The sequence below is a fragment of the Astyanax mexicanus genome, chromosome 19 (genome assembly GCF_023375975.1).
Source record: "Astyanax mexicanus isolate ESR-SI-001 chromosome 19, AstMex3_surface, whole genome shotgun sequence".
Taxonomy (NCBI): domain Eukaryota; kingdom Metazoa; phylum Chordata; class Actinopteri; order Characiformes; family Acestrorhamphidae; genus Astyanax; species Astyanax mexicanus.
In genome coordinates, this window is record NC_064426.1 from 17293329 (window position 1) to 17314567 (window position 21239).

The 21239-nt window shown below is 39.3% G+C and overlaps 1 protein-coding gene across 1 annotated transcript in view; it reads left to right on the forward strand.

Annotated features, from left to right (window-relative positions):
• Positions 1 to 16708, forward strand: part of cacng2a (calcium channel, voltage-dependent, gamma subunit 2a) — a 119937-nt gene extending 103229 nt beyond the window's left edge. The window contains exons 3-4 of the mRNA XM_022672063.2: positions 12532 to 12672; positions 15920 to 16708. Of these exons, the coding sequence (XP_022527784.1) occupies positions 12532 to 12672; positions 15920 to 16458 (680 nt within the window). The 3' untranslated portion in view covers positions 16459 to 16708. The remainder of the gene's footprint in view (positions 1 to 12531; positions 12673 to 15919) is intronic.
• The last annotated feature ends 4531 nt before the right edge of the window (positions 16709 to 21239 follow it).

Genomic DNA, 21239 nt, shown 5'->3' on the forward strand with positions numbered 1-21239 from the left:
GCTAATATCGATGTATGCCAGATACCTCAGGACACTTTCTCCAGTCCTGTGAATTCAATATACTTCTCCTACACATTATTAGGGAGGTGGTTTTAATGTTATGGCTGATACGGCTTTGCCGGTACATTCTGCACCTTTCCCTCCGGTATCACATCATGCTCTATTTTTGTGTTGGCTGAATAAAAGGTAAAGGCAAGGTGAGCGTCGCCCACAGCACCCACAGCAGATCATCATCAGCATACGGAATTACTGAGAACTCGAGGCAGGTGCTGCTCTTCAGTGCCTGTGTGTTCTCGGTTCTAAAAGCAGGCTGTGTGACTGAGAGGTGTCATTTTTTTTCCTCCTCTTTCCTCTCCCTCTGTTCCATTTCTTTACCCCAGGCATGACTAGTCTATTCCTCCTCTCATCTCACGGCTCATAATGCTGCACTAACAGCCCCCCTCCTTCCCCCCTTCCCTCCCAACTGCAGCCCCTGACAGACTCTGTGAGCTGCTGTCTTCATTGGCAGTGTCATGGTTGGGAAACGTGAGCGCAGCAGCCGGCCCTTGGGGCTCAGTCATTGCTTCAGATCCCTGAGAAAGCCCTGCCCACCTCACCACCGGCCCGTCACTCAAAAACAGCCTCCCCCCTCCCCCCGAAGACGCCAAAAAATAAATTATTCCTCTAATAAAAATAAATAAAAGCCAGAAGAGAGGAGGGGAAATGGCTGATGTGTGTGAATCTCATACATGCATTAAGGGAGCAGCTCACTCAGGCATGCAGGATCAGAGACACAGCGTGAGAGAGTGTATTGGTGTGTGTGTGTGTGCGTGTGTGTGTGTTTTACAGAGAAAGAGAGAGAGAGAAAGATTCACACACATCAGCTTTTTTACCCTCCCCCTCTATCTTGTTTATTTATTTATTTATTACATTACTCTACGTGCAAAAAGTCTCCTATGTGGTAATTAAAAAAATAACTACATAACCACAATCCATTCCATTGGTTCTTTAAGTTGACATGCTTTTTTAAATTTACAGTTATATATATATATATATAGATATATATATATACCTTTAAATATTCCTTTTAAAGATTGTGATTATTATTTTACCAATTTGTATTTTGTATGTATATCTCACTATTATAATCATATAAGACACAGCCGAATGATGTTGCCATACAACGCAGAGGTCAAACCCAAGGTCAAGGCTCAGCAAAGCAGTGCAGAGCACCAGAGAAATGCTTAGGAACTGTAACTGAAATTCTCTAGAGAATAAAGCATTTAGCTTGTAACACAAAGTTTATTAGCTACTATTCTTATTTAAACAATTGAGGCCTACAGCCAAACTGAATCAGCTCAGCATGACGTTTGGATGGTTCCCTTGTTGTGACGGAAATCTGCATAGATCCATCCTGGCACCGCCCCTCACCTGTGAACCACCTCAAGAGCCCCACCCACTAGATCAGTCAAAGAAACGCCATTTTTTATTTTAGTTAAGACCCTTAGACATTGCACAGCGGGATTAGCCAGCAGATTTTGTCTGAGGGAGGGATCTGTACCTTCTGTCTGTGGCAAGTCAGACAGCTTTGAATCATCAAATCATTTAAAGGTTTGATTTGATAAAACAAACAGTTCAACTAATCAGTTTAGTAAACAGCTGGCCTTTAGAGTTATAGTGGCTGGAGCGAAAATTAATTACTGAATCAATGGACATTCGATTAGTTGTAACAAACAGTTCAATAATATCAGTATGGTAACAGCTTATGGCCTGGAATTTAAAAAGAATGATTTTAAATTATTTATTAGATTCATTCAAGCAAATGTTGGTTTGAAAGAATCTGTTCTGTAAACTGATTCAAACTTTCAGACTTAATCAAAACACCACAGGAGCTTAAACTCTACCCATTATGTTTTTCTCTGAGGAGCCTTTCAAAACCTTCTGTATAATTCAAACCAGATCAGCAAACTGAATCAAACTTTCAGACTGAATCAAACATCACTGATCACTGCAACTCAAAGACAGAGCAATAATGAATTATTAAATCATCAGGCCTTTGGTTCAGTAAAACAACTGCTTTAAAGAAGTCGTTTTTTTAGACAAGCTGCCTTGACTGCTCACTTTGGTCTGAAGTAAAAATGAATCATTGAATCTGAGTTTGGTAAGCTGGCTTCATTGAATCATTGAAAATGACTGATTTGATTCACTTAAACTGACAGTTTAAAAGAATTAGCTCTGTAAACTGAATCAAACTGTCAGACTCAATCAAAATATCACCCGAGCTGAAACTCTACCCAGAGTTCCGTTCTCTGTGGCTGTTTTTCAACCTTCTGTCACCTTCAGACTGGACACTCACACTCTCGCTGTCCACAGTCAATATATTTGGGCTCACTCTATCTCTGACTGTCATTAGATCTACACAGATCTAAACCACACTCTTTAACAAGTAGGGTTTTCAAGGATTCTGAAGTAACTGAAACCATTACAACTCTAAGAAAACATTATTCAGCCACAGTCATTTTTATTTTATTTTGACTGTGACTGTGTTTGTCAGTTACATTACAAACTCAGAGTGTGTAACACAAGCCTTCTAATGAAGTTAATGAGAGTCTGTTGACTGCTGTCCATTTTCCCTTTTTTCCTATTGCCTTGGTGCACCTTCACAGAGTGAACCTTCAGGTCAATATCCTCTGCTGAGATGCGCAAAAGCACTGCGCTGTTTAGATGCCAATATGCCTACACCTCATAGATAATGGAAAGTGACACACTGATTGGTTTATTTCACTTTACGCCCAAAACCCACCCATGTTTAATTAATAAGAGAAATAGTTTAGAATTAGTCTGCAATGGACTGGCGGCCTGTCCAGGGTGTATCCTGCCTTCGGCCTGATGCCGGCTGGGATAGGCTCCAGCCCCCCCGCGAGCCTTAACGGATAAAGCGGTTGACGATGCGTGAGTTTAGAATAAGTGCCTTTTGTGGCATATTTTTTGCCCCCTTATGATACTGAAGATACACAGACACACCCTGAATCAAGCTGTGTGATCCACAATTGACATCTTGCCAATAAATCGCAAAAATAGGGCCTAATGTCTTTTTTGTTGTCATGCTGCCACACAAGTGTTTTCAAAAAGCATTCTACTATTGTTATGGTTGCATTTTAGTTAAAAAAAAATGTAGCCCGACTTCTAGAATAGCAATTGCAGTGCAGTACTTTTAGATCCTTAGCCATCTGTACTGAAGCTCTGTCTCATCAGTTTTACATAAATGGACTGAATTAGTGAAAAAGTAGAATTTTGTGCACTGCAGTATTCATTCTGTTACTTCTATCAGTCAATATACACAGCAACATATTGTATTTTTTGCACTAAAAGGTTGCATCATATTATAAGGCGCACTGTCAATGAACATCTATTTTCTGGTCTATTTTCATACATAAGGCACACTGGATTATAAGGTGCATTTTATTTTTTATAAGGAACTTCTAATTCAGCAGGTCACGCCGCTGAGTGCTGGTGGTGGGGGGTAGTTTACTAAGTTAAGTAAAGCTAAGCTACGTAAACAAAACTGTAATAAAAAAAGACCTTCTTTTAAAGTCAAACGAGCCCTGGATGTTAATCTACACAGATTTCTCACCTGTAAATTGTTTATTTGGGTGTGTAAAGCGCTTACATTTTTTACAGTGAGCCTAGATTCCCAAATTTCTCCAGCACTAAGGCTGGAGCATTGGCATTAGCGGCTAACCGCTCCAGCAATGCTAGCTAATACTAATAATGCTAATAATGCTAGATAATACTCCCCTCTGAACTGGAAAATGGCGAGTGCGGTTAGCGGGTAATGCTAATGCCACCTTAGCAGTGCTAGCCAGGGTTAGGAGCAGGCTGCAGGCTGATAATACTCCGCAGTCCGTTTGCAATACAAAGGCCCTGTTCATAATGTTCAAATACTTACGTACCAAATTATTAGGAGAGAAAAAAAGAGGGAGATAGACATCTTTGTAGCTTGTTCACACCTGTTCTTTGGATCACCAAAGATGCATGTTATTGCCAGGTGTGAATGGGTCCAGAGAATGATGCAAACAAAGGAGGGAGAGAGGTTTTGTTGGATTGTCTGTCATGGTGTTGGTAAATGTTTGTTTACAGTGAGAAGATGAAATAGCTTGCTGGAGAAGTAGATGATCATGTAGCACAAGTGGAAGGCCTCACTATGCTGGAGGAGAAGAAGAACAGACTGAAAGAGACAGATCTGTGAGGAAAAGATAAAGAGAGTGGGAAAATTAAAGTGTCGTCTATCACTTGGAGTGAAATCTGGTTTCACTTTCTCAGCAGGACTGTGAGGGATGAGGAGTGTTGTTTTACTCACTCAGGGGCAGCTCAGTTTTCAAGGTGTTCAGTTCGTTTAGCTAAATAAAGGCTTAAAATGTCCATCTCCCAAAAGTTTTAAAACAATATATATATATTTTTTATTTGGAAGTTGAAAGCTTAACTGATGTAACAGTACACTGAATTAAGATCATACTGTCAAATAGAGGGAGTGTAAATTTAACCCTAGACCTTGTAACCCTAGAGCTAAGCACTAAGTGTGTATTTGTGTTTTTTTAGTTTATTAGGATATTATAATATGTGTCTCTGAGTAACCTGATTTCATCAATGCTTAACATTTCTGATCCAAACAACCAATAATTTATAAAGGAAAATCATGAAAATAAACGGTTATGTCACTGTAAATATACTGTATAAATATGACAATGTTCTGTTCCACCTTAAAAGCTAAACACAATCATTTCAAAGCGCCAAAATACACATCTTTATCCTGAAGACTATGTGTCGCCACAGCAGAATGTAAGGTGGAAGTGATTTGCTGAAGGCAGTAAAGTAAATTTAAGAGTGCAAGATATCAGCTATTTATACGTAGTGCCAGTGCTACATTAACAAAGACACAAGCAGGGGTGATAGCGTTCCGGCGCCGCGCCGGAAATCCGGCGTAGCGTGGCTCTATAAAAAAAAATATATATATATATATATAAATAAAATAAATAAATAAATAAATAGAGCCGGTTCAGGTATTAAGTCCCGCCTCTCAGTAGAAACAGCCAATCAGCTTGCTGTTTTTGCGGCGCGCGGAGGAGCGGGGGAAGCCCCTCCCTTGCTGTGAGATTTAGCGGCGGGATCGGACGCAGCAGCTTCAGCTGATTTAAAAACAGATCTGGACATACGGAGATTTTTCTCAAAAAAAGATAACGGTAGGCTAAACACGTAAACTGTGATGATATGTTTCTGATAGCTGGTTAAAAATACACTTCTTGTATCAGCACACAGATTAAACCCACTGTGATTAATAAACTGCAGCTGTGTTAGTGAGTTAGCTTGATAGGGAGTCAAGGTTTTAGAAAATAAATAAACTATATATGTAATCTTCAACTTGCCCTGTACCTGATCAGCTAATCACTATTTCACATATTTCACTGTCGTTATTAGTTTAGGATTACAGGAGAAAATGAATATAGCTAATTAGCTAGAAGCCAGATGTAGTGGATAGTCAGAATTTAGTACAGTACTTTATGTTTGTAGTTTAAAGCAGTTTCTTAACCCTGATCACTGAACTAAAATTGTGTTTTCCACAATTCCACAATCATTTCACCTAGATTTTCACCTGATCTTGATTTTCACCTAGAGTGACAGCTGTCACAGTGAAAATGAAGCGGAGTTATGAAAGTGGTTGTGCTAAACGAAAGAAACGGGCAGAGAGCAAAAGAATCGCAGATGCACTGCCAAAATTCACCTCCTTTTTTACACCTCCTGAACCGATCAGTGTTTTTGGGGCCGATTCCGATCGCCGGTCGTCTTTCACCACGATGGGCCGATCGCCGATACCGATCTTGGGCGGGGCCAAATGCCACATTAATGCCACACAGGTGCCTGGCAAACCTGGCTGGTACAGATTCCCCTAATTACATCCACACCCAAGCAAACACTGGTAATTTACGCTGCTAGTAAATAAACATGAATGTTACTGACCAAAATAAACGCTTTTTATGAGAGATATAAGTTCTGTGTAAATATGTATAAGACAATACCTGACAAAATCAGTTTTAATGACGTTAAATAAACATCACTGTGACAGCGCTATTCACAGTTTCACCGCAGTAAAGGACGAGGAGGTGAATCACTTATCTAACCAGCCTTTACTGATTTCTGCTCCAATAACCCTTTCAATAACCTCCAATAGCCTTTAATAGTCTTCAGTAGCCTTCAACAGTCTAACCTTGCAGCCGTGGTGTGTCCACTAAACTCCGTAGTTATAAACATCATGAGGTTAGCAGCGCGCTAACTGACCTGTTTATAATGTAATCCGAGCAGTGCATCCGTGACAACTGCTGCTGTTAGCTGCTTTGGCTGAAAGGTGAGCTGTAGAGAGCTGTATTATCCGTTTTTAAAACCTTTTCCTACACAGATGAACTTAAAAAAACGTGTAAAAAAACGCTCCAGACTGGCTGAGCTGAGCTCTGTAGCCCGTGGCTGGGCTGTAGCTGTGACTGAGTAAAGACAGCGGGGGCTTGTGCTGCTGCAGCTCCGACTAGTGGTTGGATGAGGAACTGCAGCTTCTTGTAAGTGAGCAGTTTCACCGGTTTCACCAGTTTCATCCACACACAGCTCTGATAAACTGCTTAACCCTAAACTCCTGAATCAGATCGGCTAAAATCATAAGAATATCTGCAGAACAGTGTTAATATGCAGAAGAATATACAGAACAGTGTTAATATGCAGAAAAATATACAGAACAGTGTTAATATGCAGTAGAATATGCAGAACAGTGTTAATATGCAGTAGAATATGCAGGATCAGGGTTGAGAAACACTGCTGTAATGTGACTTCTGTTCATTTGTAGTTCACAGTAAGACCACATGTCCTGACGTTTATAAAAATCTCTATGAAACATAAAGTTACATTATTTTACACAAGGACACCATCTTAAGAAGAGCTCTCAGTAGAAAAAGAAAAATTAAAAGTGCACTTTTTTTTACAAGAGTGGAGAAAATGTAAATATGAAAATGAAAACGTTATCTAAAATGTGTCACTTGACAATAAGGTTATACACAGACTATTAAATGTTTGAATAATGTGTCAACATTTATGCCTATGTTACGTCACATATGCAGTCTGTTGTCCCTCCCCAACAACCCCCCTTCCTCACCCTGTTGGAACAGGAAAAAAAGTTCAGGCTCAGGATTTTTTTTCACTATCACCCCTGCACAAGCCATGTGACCAATAATATGAGCAAGGCAGCTAGACGAGAGGAATGGTTACTGGTCAAATTCAGTTGATAATATGTAAAACTGATAAGATTGACCTGAAGTACTGATGAATAATAACTCAAAAATACTGCAGTGCAGACCAATACCTTGGAAGTCATCTAAACTTAATTTTCTTTTGTGCACTTTTACATAAAATTGTTCTATAACTGGATGTACTATGTACATTTTTTATATATAAATGTTAATATATAAAACATAAAAATGTTTGGTCGGCTCTTTGGTCGGATCAAGTCTTAATTAGGGTGGTCAGACCTTCCCAATTCCCACATATTTCATGCCCTGATCGTGATGTGATATTTATCATATCGTCCAGCATTGATACTCCAGTTTAGCAAAAGAACTTAGCATTAGTGTAAGAACATTTACTAGAACATTTCATTTATGTTTGAATATGTTTCTTATTGTATTGTGTTGTTGCTGCTGGATGCCTAAATTTCCTTTAGAATCTATCTATCTATCTATCTATCTATCTATCTATCTATCTATCTATCTATCTATCTATCTATCTATCTATCTATCTATTTCTTTATTAGCAGCATAGCCAACTGCGGTTAGCAGTGCTAGCCAGCCCTGCTTAACAGCGCAAGCCATCCCGGTTAACCGTCCTAGCCAGCTGCAGTTAGGAGCATAGCCATCAATGGTTAGCAGTGCTAGCCAGACTTGATTAGCAGTGCTATCCAGCCCTGGTTAGCAGAGCTAGCCAGCTGCAGTTAGCGGCATAGCTATTCATGGTTAGCAGTGCTAGTCAGCCCTGGTTAGCAGCACTAGCCAGCCCCGGGTAACAGGGATTCCCAGGTGCCGTTAGCAGCGCTAGCCATAATAATAATAATAATAATAATAATAATAATAACTTTACATTTATAATGCGCTTTTCTAAAGACCCAAAGCGCTACATAAAATTAGTAAAATAAACAAGAACAAAATAAACAAAAACACTTAACCACTCTTAAATGTTAAAGAAAAAAGATGAGTTTTAAGTAATTTTTTTAAACAGTCCAAGGTAGGAGCACTTTTAATGACCTCAGGGAGAGCATTCCACAATCGTGGCGCTCTAAAAGAAAATGCTCTCTCTCCCATCCTTTTGAGCTTACAGATAGGCTCCTGTAATGTCCAAGGGCTAACAGAGCGAAGATTGCGTGAGGGAGTGTAAAACTTCACCAGATCACAAAGATAGACCGGAGCAGTCCCATGTACCACCTTAAAAGTTAGAATAAGAGTCTTAAAATCAATTCGTACTCGGACAGGGAGCCAGTGAAGTTTCTTTAGTACAGGAGTGATGTGTTCCCGTAGTGAGGTATTGGTCAACATTCTGGCAGCACAATTCTGAACATACTGCAGCTTCTGGAGAGATTTCTTTGGTAAAGCAGAGTAAAGCGAGTTGCAGTAGTCCAGTCTACATGTAATAAACGCATGTACCAGTTTTTCGGCATCAGATGGGGAAAGAAAAGGTCTGAGCCTAGCAATATTTCTAAGATAATAAAAGGAAACTTTACAAATGTTCTTGATGTGAGTCTCAAAATTTAACTCACTATCAAAAATAATGCCTAAATTGCCATCACTGGTTAAAAGGGATTCCCAGACCTGGTTAGCAGCTCTACCAAGCCACTGTTAGCAACGCTACCCAGGCGCTGTTAGCAGCATGGCCAGTCGTGGTTAGCAGCACTAACTCCATTTTAATCTGCAAATTCATTGGAGCAGCTTTACTGCTCTTTACAACCTGACTGGTAGAATTCAAACATAAGGCACACTGGATTATAAGGCGCACTAAAAATTCTTTTAAGGATTTTAGGTGTGCCTTATTGTCCAAAAAAATACGCTATTTATGTATCCTTTGAAATATTGGTTTGTCAGAAAATGCAGGAAGTACAAACCAAAATTTATTATTATAATTTTTTTAATTGAACCCTTCCAGGGGTTTTAATCACCTTTAGTTCAAACAAATACATATACAGAAAGAAAGAGAGAGAGAGAGAGAGAGAGAGAGAGAGAGAGAGAGCTGCTGACTATGCAGGTTGAGAGAGGTGGTGAGACGGTAAGTGTCCTGATGAAAGTGTAAGTATGCATGCTAAGTAGCGGAGGAGGAGAGAGAAAGAGAGAGAGAGAGAGAGAGAGAGAGAGAGAGAGAGGAGGGGGAAAGAGATGAAGGGAAGAGTGAGAGATTGAGAGTGGGGGATGAGTAAGCAGTGGGGATTAGAGAAGAAGAGGCAGTAGGAAGGAGTGATGTGGTTTCTGACTGAACGACGCACCATGTTTAAAAATGCACAGAAAAAAACGAGGCTTTATTCTGCTAATGTCTTTAGCTATGCTAACATACTTCACTCCATGTTCTACATAACAGTGAGTCATACAGAGTCAGAAAGCACATAATGAAGTATGTTACAGATTACTGAACACCTCCACATGGTTTAAGGTGTGTGTGTGCGTGTGTGTGATGGTTAGCCCAGTGCCACTTGGTGTGGTATACTGTAAGATGCTATTATATGTTGTTATGATGTACTGTGGCTACATAAGCTTCAGAGCTCCAGGCAGTGTAATGCTACAGTCCATTTTCTTTAGTTGAGAGTGACGTCACAAACATTTGAATCATTGTAGTCGATTTGCATAACCTTATACACCTAAAAAAAAATGCTAGGGACTTTAGAATTTACCACAACTTGTGTGCAAATTATTGTTCAGTGTTTTATGGATAATAAACCAACTATGTCCTACTTTTAGTACCAGGTTATGCTTGTTAGCCTTGCCTCAAGTTAGCATTAGTAGCAAAACTAGTTGATAACAACCCATAATTTGGTATTGTTCACACTAATATGCCATGAAAACCTGTCCACAGATAAAAGTTAGAAAGTACTGGGCCCTCCCAGCTGGCACGAAACTGACCTCCATTTTTAAAAAGCGGTTGAAATATAATTGAAGTAATGTCTGTTCTTAATGTTAAATTGTTCTGTAAACTGTGAAATCTTAATGTTGAATTAACATAATGTCCTCAACTTTCTGACTTTTCATTTAGCATTTTAAAATTCATCATTATACAATTTCAAAAAACTATTGAATTAAAAAGTGTTTTTTACTTCCATTTGCAGTTATTGCTTTTTAATTTGGCATCATTTTTTTTACCATACCTGCAGGTATGTTCATGTTCTAATAGTTTTACTGTTTTAGTGTTTTCTAGATCAAGTGTTGAATCAGATTGGTAGTGGTGGGTAACTTTCTTTATATTCAGCTTTACTACAGTGATGATGTAAGTTTATGGTTAACACTCTGCTAACCATAGAATTTTCTAGTTTTAGCTACTTGTTGTGATTGATTTTTGTTTGTAGTTGTACAGTTCATACTTCTCAGTGATGTATATTCAGAGACAGAGAGAATAAAAATAAAATTGTTAATTTTTTTTCTCTTCCATACAATTTTGAGCATCCCCAATGTAAGCTATGGTTTATTTAAGGTTAAACAGATGAAAAAAAGTGGCAAAAGTATGCCTTGCACAGCCTGAAACTCTTAATTAATCATGGGTGTGTTTTGGTCGCAATATAAAATAAACCATCAGCGTGTCATTTGCTACTCCCTTGGCGGATTAGTATTTTAATGCCAAAGTGCTTCTAAACTTCTCAGCAGAAGGAACTGAACCGCTTGCTCACCCTGTGAAGGTGCGTGAGCAGGTAATTTACTTTTTTTATTGTGTATTCTGTTAACTGTTGATGTAAAAGTTGGGTATGCACACTGCTGCTTGTCTTTGTGTGTATGTGTAAAAAGTGGCAGTGCACGTGTGCCTAGCGTGTGCAGGGCGCCTGCATTGCAATGAAGATAGCAATGAACATCTGACTGTTGACTGTGGTCAGGGTTCAAATCAGTCAGTGAACGCACCTGTGTTTTCTGTTGCCAAGATACCAATATGCCAAAACACTCCTTACTACCACGGCCATCGGCATAGATATATTCAAAAACACCCTTGCTATTTAAACGACGAGGACACAAGGGGTGACAATAGACGGTTGACAGGATGTAAGATAGCAATGAGCATCACAATGCACCTTGTGCAGGGTGTAAGACACGGCCTATTGTGTGTACAACTGATTTAATGAAAAACAAATAGATAATCATGCTAATAAACTGTATAATGCTACTGCTTTTACTACTGATGATGAGTAGAACATCTCAATTATAAGGGCATTTCAGATCATTGTTTTTGCCTGAAACTCTACCTGGAAAGTCCAAAGTCCAAATCCAAGTTCAGATGGAGGGCAGAATAAATATAAAGTATTTACCAGGTGTGTGTTGGCTAATTGACTTCATTTGGTGTAAATTTTGGGCGGAACTATTACTTCAATCCTCTTCTCCCATTATAGAATAGATGTTGTTGACCCACATTCAGACTGCCCTGAACATTCAGACTCTTTTCCTGTTTCTTAGTGTTCTTTCTATTAAAAAAAATACTAAATTATACTCACTGACAAGTCACAAGTAATTGAGCCGTCAACCGTGTACCATGCAGCTTGATTTAGGGCGCCAATGTGTGTTTGAAAAAAGAACGCCTTGCACGGCTCGAAATGTGCTTATAGTTCTCCTACATAGTTCCCCAATGGTGGAACAAAGTTCCTTCCGCTACCAAAGCAGGAGTATCCCTCACTACTTTTGAGAACCGCCTAAAGAATGAGCTCTTCAAAGAGCGCTTACTCTCCTAACACCTCTAATAAACTAACCACTTCTAACCCAATTCCTTGCTACCCATGCTCCTTTCTTCCTCCTTTCTTCCTCTTACCCCTCTTTTTTACTACTCTTCTGTTCTTTACTAGTCCTCTTTTAGTTGTAATAACTTGATGTTTTAATTTATGCTTACTTAAGTTTTTATTCGCCTTTACTTAACATTTTTTAGGGCAACTGTTTTTCTCTCATTTTTAAAAAAAATCAAGTATCTGGGCTTACAGTGTGGGTGTGTAAATGTGGGTGTGTGTGAGAAAGAGACAGAGAGAAAGAGCGTGCATGTGTGTCTATGAGCAGTAAAGGTTATTACAGAGTGCTCTCTCTCTTTCTCTCTCTCTCTCTCTCTCTCTCTCTCTCTCTTTCTCTCGTGAATAGAGCTGTTTACACACTGATGGGGTGTTGATTGCTTTGTGCTGAGAGTCGAGCAGAGCAGATGCTGAACCCTTGCACACTCTTTACCCTTACCCTCTCTTTATGCTCTCTCTCTCTCTCCCTCTTTCTCTCTCTCTCTCTCTCTCTCTCTCTCCCTTTCTCTCTGTAGGTGCTGTGAGAGCGTCCAGTATATTTCCGATCCTCAGTGTGATTCTGCTCTTCATGGGTGGTCTCTGTATCGCTGCCAGCGAGTTTTACAAATCCCGCCACAACATCATCCTCAGCGCTGGGATATTATTCGTTTCTGCAGGTGAGCCACTAAGAAGGGATTGCAGTTTGATATTATAATAGGGCACGGTTTGATATTATAATTATGAACTTCACCGACCGAGCTTGAGCTTCTCAGTGGCAAAAGGATCATATACACCTTTGTATATCGTTTATAAATGAAGTAAAACCAGGCCTGGACGAACTCTAAAATAATTAGTATTGTAGTTTCTAGTTAACACATTAAAATGATTAATATTAATAAAAAAAAACTTTTACTCTACTGCAGTAAATACAAATCACATGCCGATTTTTTCACACACAAGCAAAAATACATAATTCTCGTCTGATCTACCATTTAGATTTAGATTTTTGAGTTAAAATAACATTGTAAAAACCCGAACATCAGTAAAATCATTGTTCATTTTTTAGTTGTTTCATATTAAAGGTTAGTGAATAGTGAGAGATAAAGGCCGAAATGGCTCCCTACTCCCTCATTAGTGTTGCGCTAAATAAAGAATATAAAGGGTGGTTTCATGCTACTGGTCGAGTTGTGTCTGAAATTGTCTGGAGGAAATGCTGTGCTTTGATGGGAGGAAAAACTACCAAGTGTTAAGAGTTTGTAAATTGAACTAATCAGTGTTGTAGTTAGATATCTAAGCTGGCAGAGACAGAGCTTTAAGTCCTGCTGATGGAAATTTGAATAAGCAATGTTTATGTTCGTTATTATATATGAGTATTTACTTCTTTCATCGCTTGCTAGCTTAACACAGTGAATTGGTTTTATCTAAATCCTACTGTAACAATCTGGCAACCCTGTTGGCTTATTGTTCTCTCTGTTTGTCTGCTGCTAGGTAGCGAGGCTCGCAATTCTTTTTGGGATACATTTTGCTTGCTTAGTAAGCAGCGATGCTTACTTTAAATCATGATGCATTGTGGGAGTTTGTAGTGCCCTCAAAATCACGTTCCAGTTCCTGCTTGCGATTCGGACACTCAGAGAAAAATGGCTTACATACTCAATAGTGCCCTAACTAGTAAAAAAAAGAGATCCATTTCGGTCACAGCCATAAAGAATAAAGAAAGTAAAAAATTTGCGTGTAAGTCACTCTCTCTACACACAGCAGCGAGAGAGAGGGAGAAAGACAAGAAAGTGAAGGAGGGGGCAAGATTACAGCTACTTTAGCAAAACTCCTAAATCACTACAATTGCCACAAAAGTTTGCATATCAAACGACTTGCTGCTTCAGATTTCCAGGTCTCAGGTACCGTCAGACCCCCACAGTCCGGATGTGTAAACAGTTTAAAGCAGAACATGAAGGCATCTGATTTTACACATATTCAGTTCAATCCACGCAAGACAGACTACTCCTCTCACACCCCCTCTCTATCTCTCTCTTCCTCTCTTTCTCTCTCTCGTTTCCTCCTCTGATCCTGTTGCTAGGCTAAGTGGGGTCTTTTGGGATTACACTCTAAAAATACGGTGTCCCTGACACACTTTACCAATGATCCATCATCTCGGTTTCGCTCTATCACAGACGACTGTTCGACCGTGTGACTGAGCCCAGCGCAGCCAACCTCACAGGTCACCCTGACCTCAGCTCACTCCTGCCGCCTGCGCAGCGCAGCCGCCATCTGCTTCACACTCGCGCAGACAGGCGCTGCCGCTCGACTCGGGCTCGGTAACTCGATGCGACGGGCCGACCTGTGAAAGCTGAAGCATATTGACTATAAAGGGGTACTTCACTAAAATATTCAAATGTGGTCAGCAGCAAGCAGAAGCTAGCCGTTAACTCTAACAGTGATCCGAACAGAGCTGACAGATAACTAGACAATCACGAGCTAGAGCTCCTCACAACTGGGGACCTGTTAGCATAATCTGCAAAAAACTTATTAAAACTACTGTTCCTATTAGATTTTAGATTAGATTATTTAACACAGTATAGTGATTGACCAGTCAGTATTATGTGATTCACATAAAACCTTAAAATAATTTAGCTACTGTTAACATTTATCACAAACACTGACGGTTCTAGGGGCAGGGTCACAGAAATCTGAAATCTGATTGGCCCCCTGAAGTGCCCTGTCCTGTCACTCATCTGTCCTTTGCCAAAGAGCAGCAATCAGATTATAGGTGCACTAATAGCACTAATGAACCAAATATGAACGTCCAGTGTGATTAAAGCTTATGTAGGAGAGATGTTTTGATGTTTTAAGCTAAAAGTTATTGTAAAAACTATTTAAAAATAATCAAATGCTGGATTTACTCACCTGCTGTGTGTTTGAGAGTTTTTTGTTTAAGTTTTACACCAAAAATAAAAAATCTGTAATCTAAACGGCAGATTAGATAAATATAAAACCAAAAAAACAAAACACAAGCAAATGATCAGCATTAACACACTCAGAATCTGTTTCTATATTAGCCGTATATCTTAATAGTTTGTGCCAATCACATTTTTATATTCATAAATTAGTACCTGTTACCTTAGCTCACATTAATTCTCTGTACTGTTTTGTTCTGTTGTTTGTTTGTTGTTTATTTGTTTGTACTAAGAGGGTCAACCCGAGTAGGATGGGTTCCTCTAAGGTTTCTTCCTCTTAAAAGGAGTTTTTTTTTTGCCACTGTGTCACCATAAAATTGGCATCTCTGTGGTGCTGCTCATAAGAGGCGTGGACCTGTTTTTCTTTTTAAAGCGGCTTTGTGACAACCTTTGTTGTAAAAAGCGCCATATAAATAAAATAAAATAGAATTGACTTGACTTGACTTGATAGATTTCAGAAGTAAAACCCTTTAGCAGCAAAATCCATAAAAATCCACCAAAACACAAAAACCAATACAAAAATAATTTTCAAATAACTGCAATTCCTATCTGTTTTAAATTAGCAACATACACTTTTTCCTTTTGATTCTTAAAAATTTGATTGCAGGTTTTTTGTGTAAACAAACAAAATGAACTTCATAGATTGTATGTAATAATACTTGGCCCTTTGATGGCCCCCTACTCAGAAAATCCTAGATCCACAACTGAAAACACGCTAGTGGTTAATCAGTCATTTTGCCAGCTTTAGCTGAGTGCTAGCAGTGTACCTTAGGCTTTCAGTGTTACTAAAAAATACTCTTGGTATTTTAATCTCAGCGTTATCAAGAGGGAGAGTCACCTGGAATCGTTTTTTTTCAATGTTTTAAAGGAATTCCTGGAGGTGTTGAACAGTAGTTGCTCCTTTCTTAATTTACGCTGTACAGTCAGTGCAGGTTGCAGAAACCTGACGGTTCTTCTTCTTCTCTCTGCACAGGCCTCAGTAACATCATCGGCATGATCGTGTACATATCGGCGAACGCGGGGGACCCCACCAAGAGCGACTCCAAGAAAAACAGCTACTCGTACGGCTGGAGCTTCTACTTCGGCGCCCTGTCCTTCATCATGGCCGAGATGGTGGGGGTTCTGGCCGTGCACATGTTCATCGACCGGCATCGAGAGCTCAGGGCGGGGGCGCGGGCGGCAGATTACCTCCAGGGCTCGGCCATCACGCGAATCCCGAGCTACCCGTACCGCTACCGGCGCCGCTCACGCTCCTCCTCGCGCTCCACCGACCCCTCGCACTCCCGGGACGCCTCACCGGTGGGCCTGAAGGGCTTCGGAGCGCTGCCGTCCACCGAAATCTCCATGTACACACTGACCAGAGGGGGCGACACGCTAAAGGGCAGCCACGGGACCCCCACGGCCACCTACAACTCAGACAGGGACCACAACTTCCTCCAAGTCCACAACTGCATTCAGAAGGAGCTCAAAGACTCGTCCAACACAGCCAACCGGCGCACCACGCCCGTATGAGGACGTGAGGAACCCCCAAGACCGAGAGAGAAATGGGGGACGGGGCAGACGGGTGGGCATATAGAGAACAAAGCCCTCAAATATTACTGTATTACTGATCAAATTTCATATCCCTTCAGTTCTCATACTTCTTGATTACGTAGAGCTGGGAGGATCTTCTGTGTTTATTTGAAAGGTTATTTTACATGTATGCATGATTATTTTTGCCATTTGTCATCAGGGAATCGAGCTCGCTCTGTCTGGGGTTGGAGAGATGATGGGGGGGGGGGGGGGGGCGGACGGACTCGGGTGGGCTCTTTTACATGACTGGGGGGCTGTAGCTTGAGGAGCTGGTTGGGTATTTTTGTGTTCCAGCACTCCTCTTTTGGTCTTTGTTGGATGAAGATAATGAAGATGATAGTGATGATAATAATGAGCTACAGCATCTCCTCAGTCCTCTACTCAGTCTTCAACATATTGATTTGTTCATTTGTTGTTTTGCAAAAGAAACTGTGAAACACTTGCAGTAGGTATTTTAATCTGCAAGAACAGCCCAGTGTGCAAATAAAGGTACTATATATATATATATATTAATCAATATTTATATATATATATAGTACTGTGCAAAAGTCTTAGGCACCTGTTTATATATAAAAAGCTATTTATCTGGGTTGTAAGCATTTATTTGCTCACTAATACTCTAATATTAGACTAAATACGAATTATTTATTTTACGAATGATGATTTTATTATCTTACGTTATATTTTGTGTTGGTTAAACCATTTCCATTTAGCTTTTGCCATTTGCCCCAGTCTATTTTACCAGTCACTAAAAAATCAGGTGAGCTCCTGGTGGAACCGAACAAATCCGTACAGTATTATTTATTTCTTGTTTATATTTATTCTAATATTGTCGAGTTAAATTGACACTTATTATCCAGGTAAATGGTTTTGAATTATTTACTTTGGTGCCTAAGGATTTATACTTTGCACAGTATGAATATGAATATATATATATATATATATATATATATATATATATATATATAGTAGTCATTTTATAACTTATCAGAATTTCCTGAAGTGCAAAAAAGCAAAAATATCTAAAAAAAAAAAACAAACAAAAAGACAAAAAAAGAACTATATCTATAAAACATGAGAACAGATGCCAGGTCAGACTGGCGGGTGATGAACAGACTGAGTGATAAACAGCGGCATCAGCTGCCATTCAAACGCCCAGCTGCTAAGACCAGCCGCTGCCAGAGACGCTCGACCTTAGACGAAACATTCTATTCTTTTAAAAAGAACCTTCTCATCTTTTGCTCCGTCCCTGTTCGCTTTCTTTTCGTTCCTCGCACCTTTCAGCCGTCAGTGGAGCGCAAGAGCCCCCTCGCCGGGGCCAAAGGTCACCGAAAGACTCCGGGAACGACTGCCAAGATGACTCAAAAAGGAAGGAGGAGAGGGAGAGGAAAAGACGAGGACGTAGAACACTAAATAATTACTTGCTAAGAAGGAAGCAAGCGTCAGTTTAACTACGAAATACTACGAGACATGAAGCTAAGAGACTCACAACTACAGAAATTAAATGCATGCTATAAATTTACAGAAAACCTGCTCTTGAGAAACTTAAGTTTTAAAGGATAACAATAATTATAATGGGAAAAAGCAATGTTGAAAATGTTTAATTATTAATGTTTGTGTACTCTTTTCTCTTCCGTTGGTTTTTTAATCATTATTTAACTCATTGTATTGATATTTGTTTGTAACGAAACCAAACAATCGAACAAAACAAAACAACTGCTTTTTAAAATGTTCCGTTTTTTCTTTCTATGTAAACGTATGTGTTTCATTTCGGGAATCACGCAGCCTTAGCCATTTCCTGATTTCTTTGGGTTAATTTCAGTGTGTTGTTTCAAATGAAATGAAATCTAAAGGTGCCAAAACAGAATGATCCTAAACTTGGATGCATCAAGTTCTGATGAATAAAATACAAACCCCAGGGGGAACAAAGCTGCTGTTTCTGTCTTTTAAACCTCCACAGATCCAGGTGGGTCCTCACACACTTTTATCCGAGACACTCATTGAGCAGTAACGCTGTCTTAGTAAATCTTTTTTCATCAGAACAGCCTCAATTTTATCTATATTACATATTTATAACACATTTATTATTATTACACACAGATTTAATGGACCATATAAATAGTACATATATACACTACCATTCTTGTCCAGTCAGTAACTGAAAATGGTACAAAGTATTTTTTAGTATTTTTATCAAAAGTTTATTAAATTATGTACTGGGTAATATCTTACCGGTATGTAGAAATGGATTAAAAAAATAATTTTACAAAGCCTTTGTAAAGCAGTGCTGGAACAGACTGTTTTTCTGCACTCTCTACTGCAGCATTTACACACTTAAACACAGCACATTCACATTCTCATCATAATAACTAGAAAAAACACAGAGAAGTCTTTTCTTCATAGAAATTACAGGTGAAGTCAGAAAGTGGTGAGTTCTGTTTTCTACACATTCAAATGACTCTTGAAAACTGGTATAGGAAGACGTCTGATGTAAAACATCTTGGTGTTATCCTGGCTACAACACTGTCATTTAATTTACATGTAAATAAAATCAGGCAGTCTTCATTCTTTCACCTCAGAAATATGTATGTATCAGATATTAAGGAAACATGCTGAGTTTAAGCACTGACAGCTGGTGTCAGCAGAGTTTCAGACAGTATTTTTTATTTGAACTGTACAATCACGGAAATCTGTGTGGGTTTTAGCCTCCCAATCTGCCCACCACCATTCCACCCAGTCCCATTTCCACACCCTGTGCTGTCAGGTATAGACAACAGAATGCTGGCTAATTTTCTGCTGAACAGGCCATTACTGAGCTACCATAATAGAGATAAGCATTTTGAACATTGCAAATGTACATATTCACTGATAAACTACTGAATAAGACTCGTTGTTGATTGCCACTGGGTTTCAATCTGGCAACCTGCGTGAGCTTTGCATCTGCGGAGAAGAGGGTGAGGCAGAAAACTCTATCCAGTGTTTGAAGACTGACTTCTGCAGCCATTTCACACACTCACTTGCATTTACTACTCATTGTTCCTTTATAACTCACCTTTGTGGGGATGTTAATGGCTTAATTTTATTTGGATTCATTATTTTATATAACCTTACTCATTATATTCTTTCGCTTATCTCTTTATCTGCTTATATAATGTGTTTTTACATGCCTCTTCTTTTATACATTCTTTCTTGTTTTTGTTTCTTCTTCTATTCTTAAATATTGTTTGATTATACACGAATGTCACTTTTATTTGCAGTTTTTACCTGCATTATTTATGTGTTTGTATGAGGGCTTGTTTTTGATGCATTGATGCACCATCATGGGGAGACAGGGTTCAGACATGCGCAGATACAATTAAAAGGATTTATTGAGAAAAATAGTATACAACAGCAACGGAAAACAAACATATCATAAGCAGGAAACAGTCCAAAGGTCATGCACGAGCAGGTAATATCAGAGGTAAGGCAGAATTAAGCTTAAGGAAAATTTAAGTGAATGTTAAAAAGTCTTTATACATCCACACAGGTCTAATATATTCAGGTGTATAGCAACACCAGCAATAGAAGCAGTTAAAGTTCATATAAATTTGGATGGAATCGTAGTGGAAACTGAGGAGCTAGTCTGAAGCATGTGGCAAAAACTGGTCAGATGATCTGTGCTGGATTATAGAAGGGGAAAACTGACTTCCAGGAACTTTCATCAGTCTGACCGGACAGGAGACAAGAAGAACCTGAGGGTTCAAAATCCATGGGTATCGGGACAAACAGGTGGGCAGTCAGTAACTCATAGGAAGGCAGAGAGATGGAATTACTGGATTTATGAAAAACAGAGAATATAAAATATTATCAGAGTGTGATTATCTAATGACTCCGGCCGATCTGAATAAAACAACTAAATGTAGAAAGCCAGAAGGTAACATAGACACGGAGGCACCCGAAACACCGGCATCCACCCACTCCACCGTCCACAAACCTGAGTGACCGTGTGCAGTGGGAGAACAACAGCACCAACATCTCAGTTTACCCACAATTCCCTCTGTCCATGAACCCCAGAATCTGCTGCCTTATCTAAAAATAAAAACATTAATTACCAAAAGCTAAACTAAACAAGTAGGTTTTCAGTCTAGACTTAAAGATTGAGACTGTGTCTGAGTCCCGAACATATTCGGGGAGATTATTCCACAGTTGAGGCGCTTTATAAGAGAAAGCTCTTCCTCCTGCAGAGCTCCTCTGAATTCTGGGAACTACTAAGAAACCAGCACCCTGAGATCTAAGTAATCGCGGTGGTTCATAATAGGAGATGAGGTCTCGTAAATACCCATGTAGGGCTTTATATGTTAACAGGAGAATTATATAGCCTATGAGGAATTTGACTGGAAGCCAGTGCAGTGCTGATAGAACTTATGGAAGCCCATTCCCGCCACCTAAAAAAAATAAATAATCCAGCAAAATGTTTTTTTATTATTATTAAGTAAACTGCTATCTCAATATTTTGAGATACTAAGTCAATATTTTGAGATACTAAGTCAATATTTTGAGATACTAAGTCAATATTTTGAGATACTATCTCAATATTTTGAGATACTAAGTCAATATTTTGAGATACTAAGTCAATATTTTGAGATACTATCTCAATATTTTGAGATACTAGTAGGCTGTACAGAGACAGAAGCAGGTGAGACAAAGATGCAAAATGGATACCATCATTGAGGACTACTTCA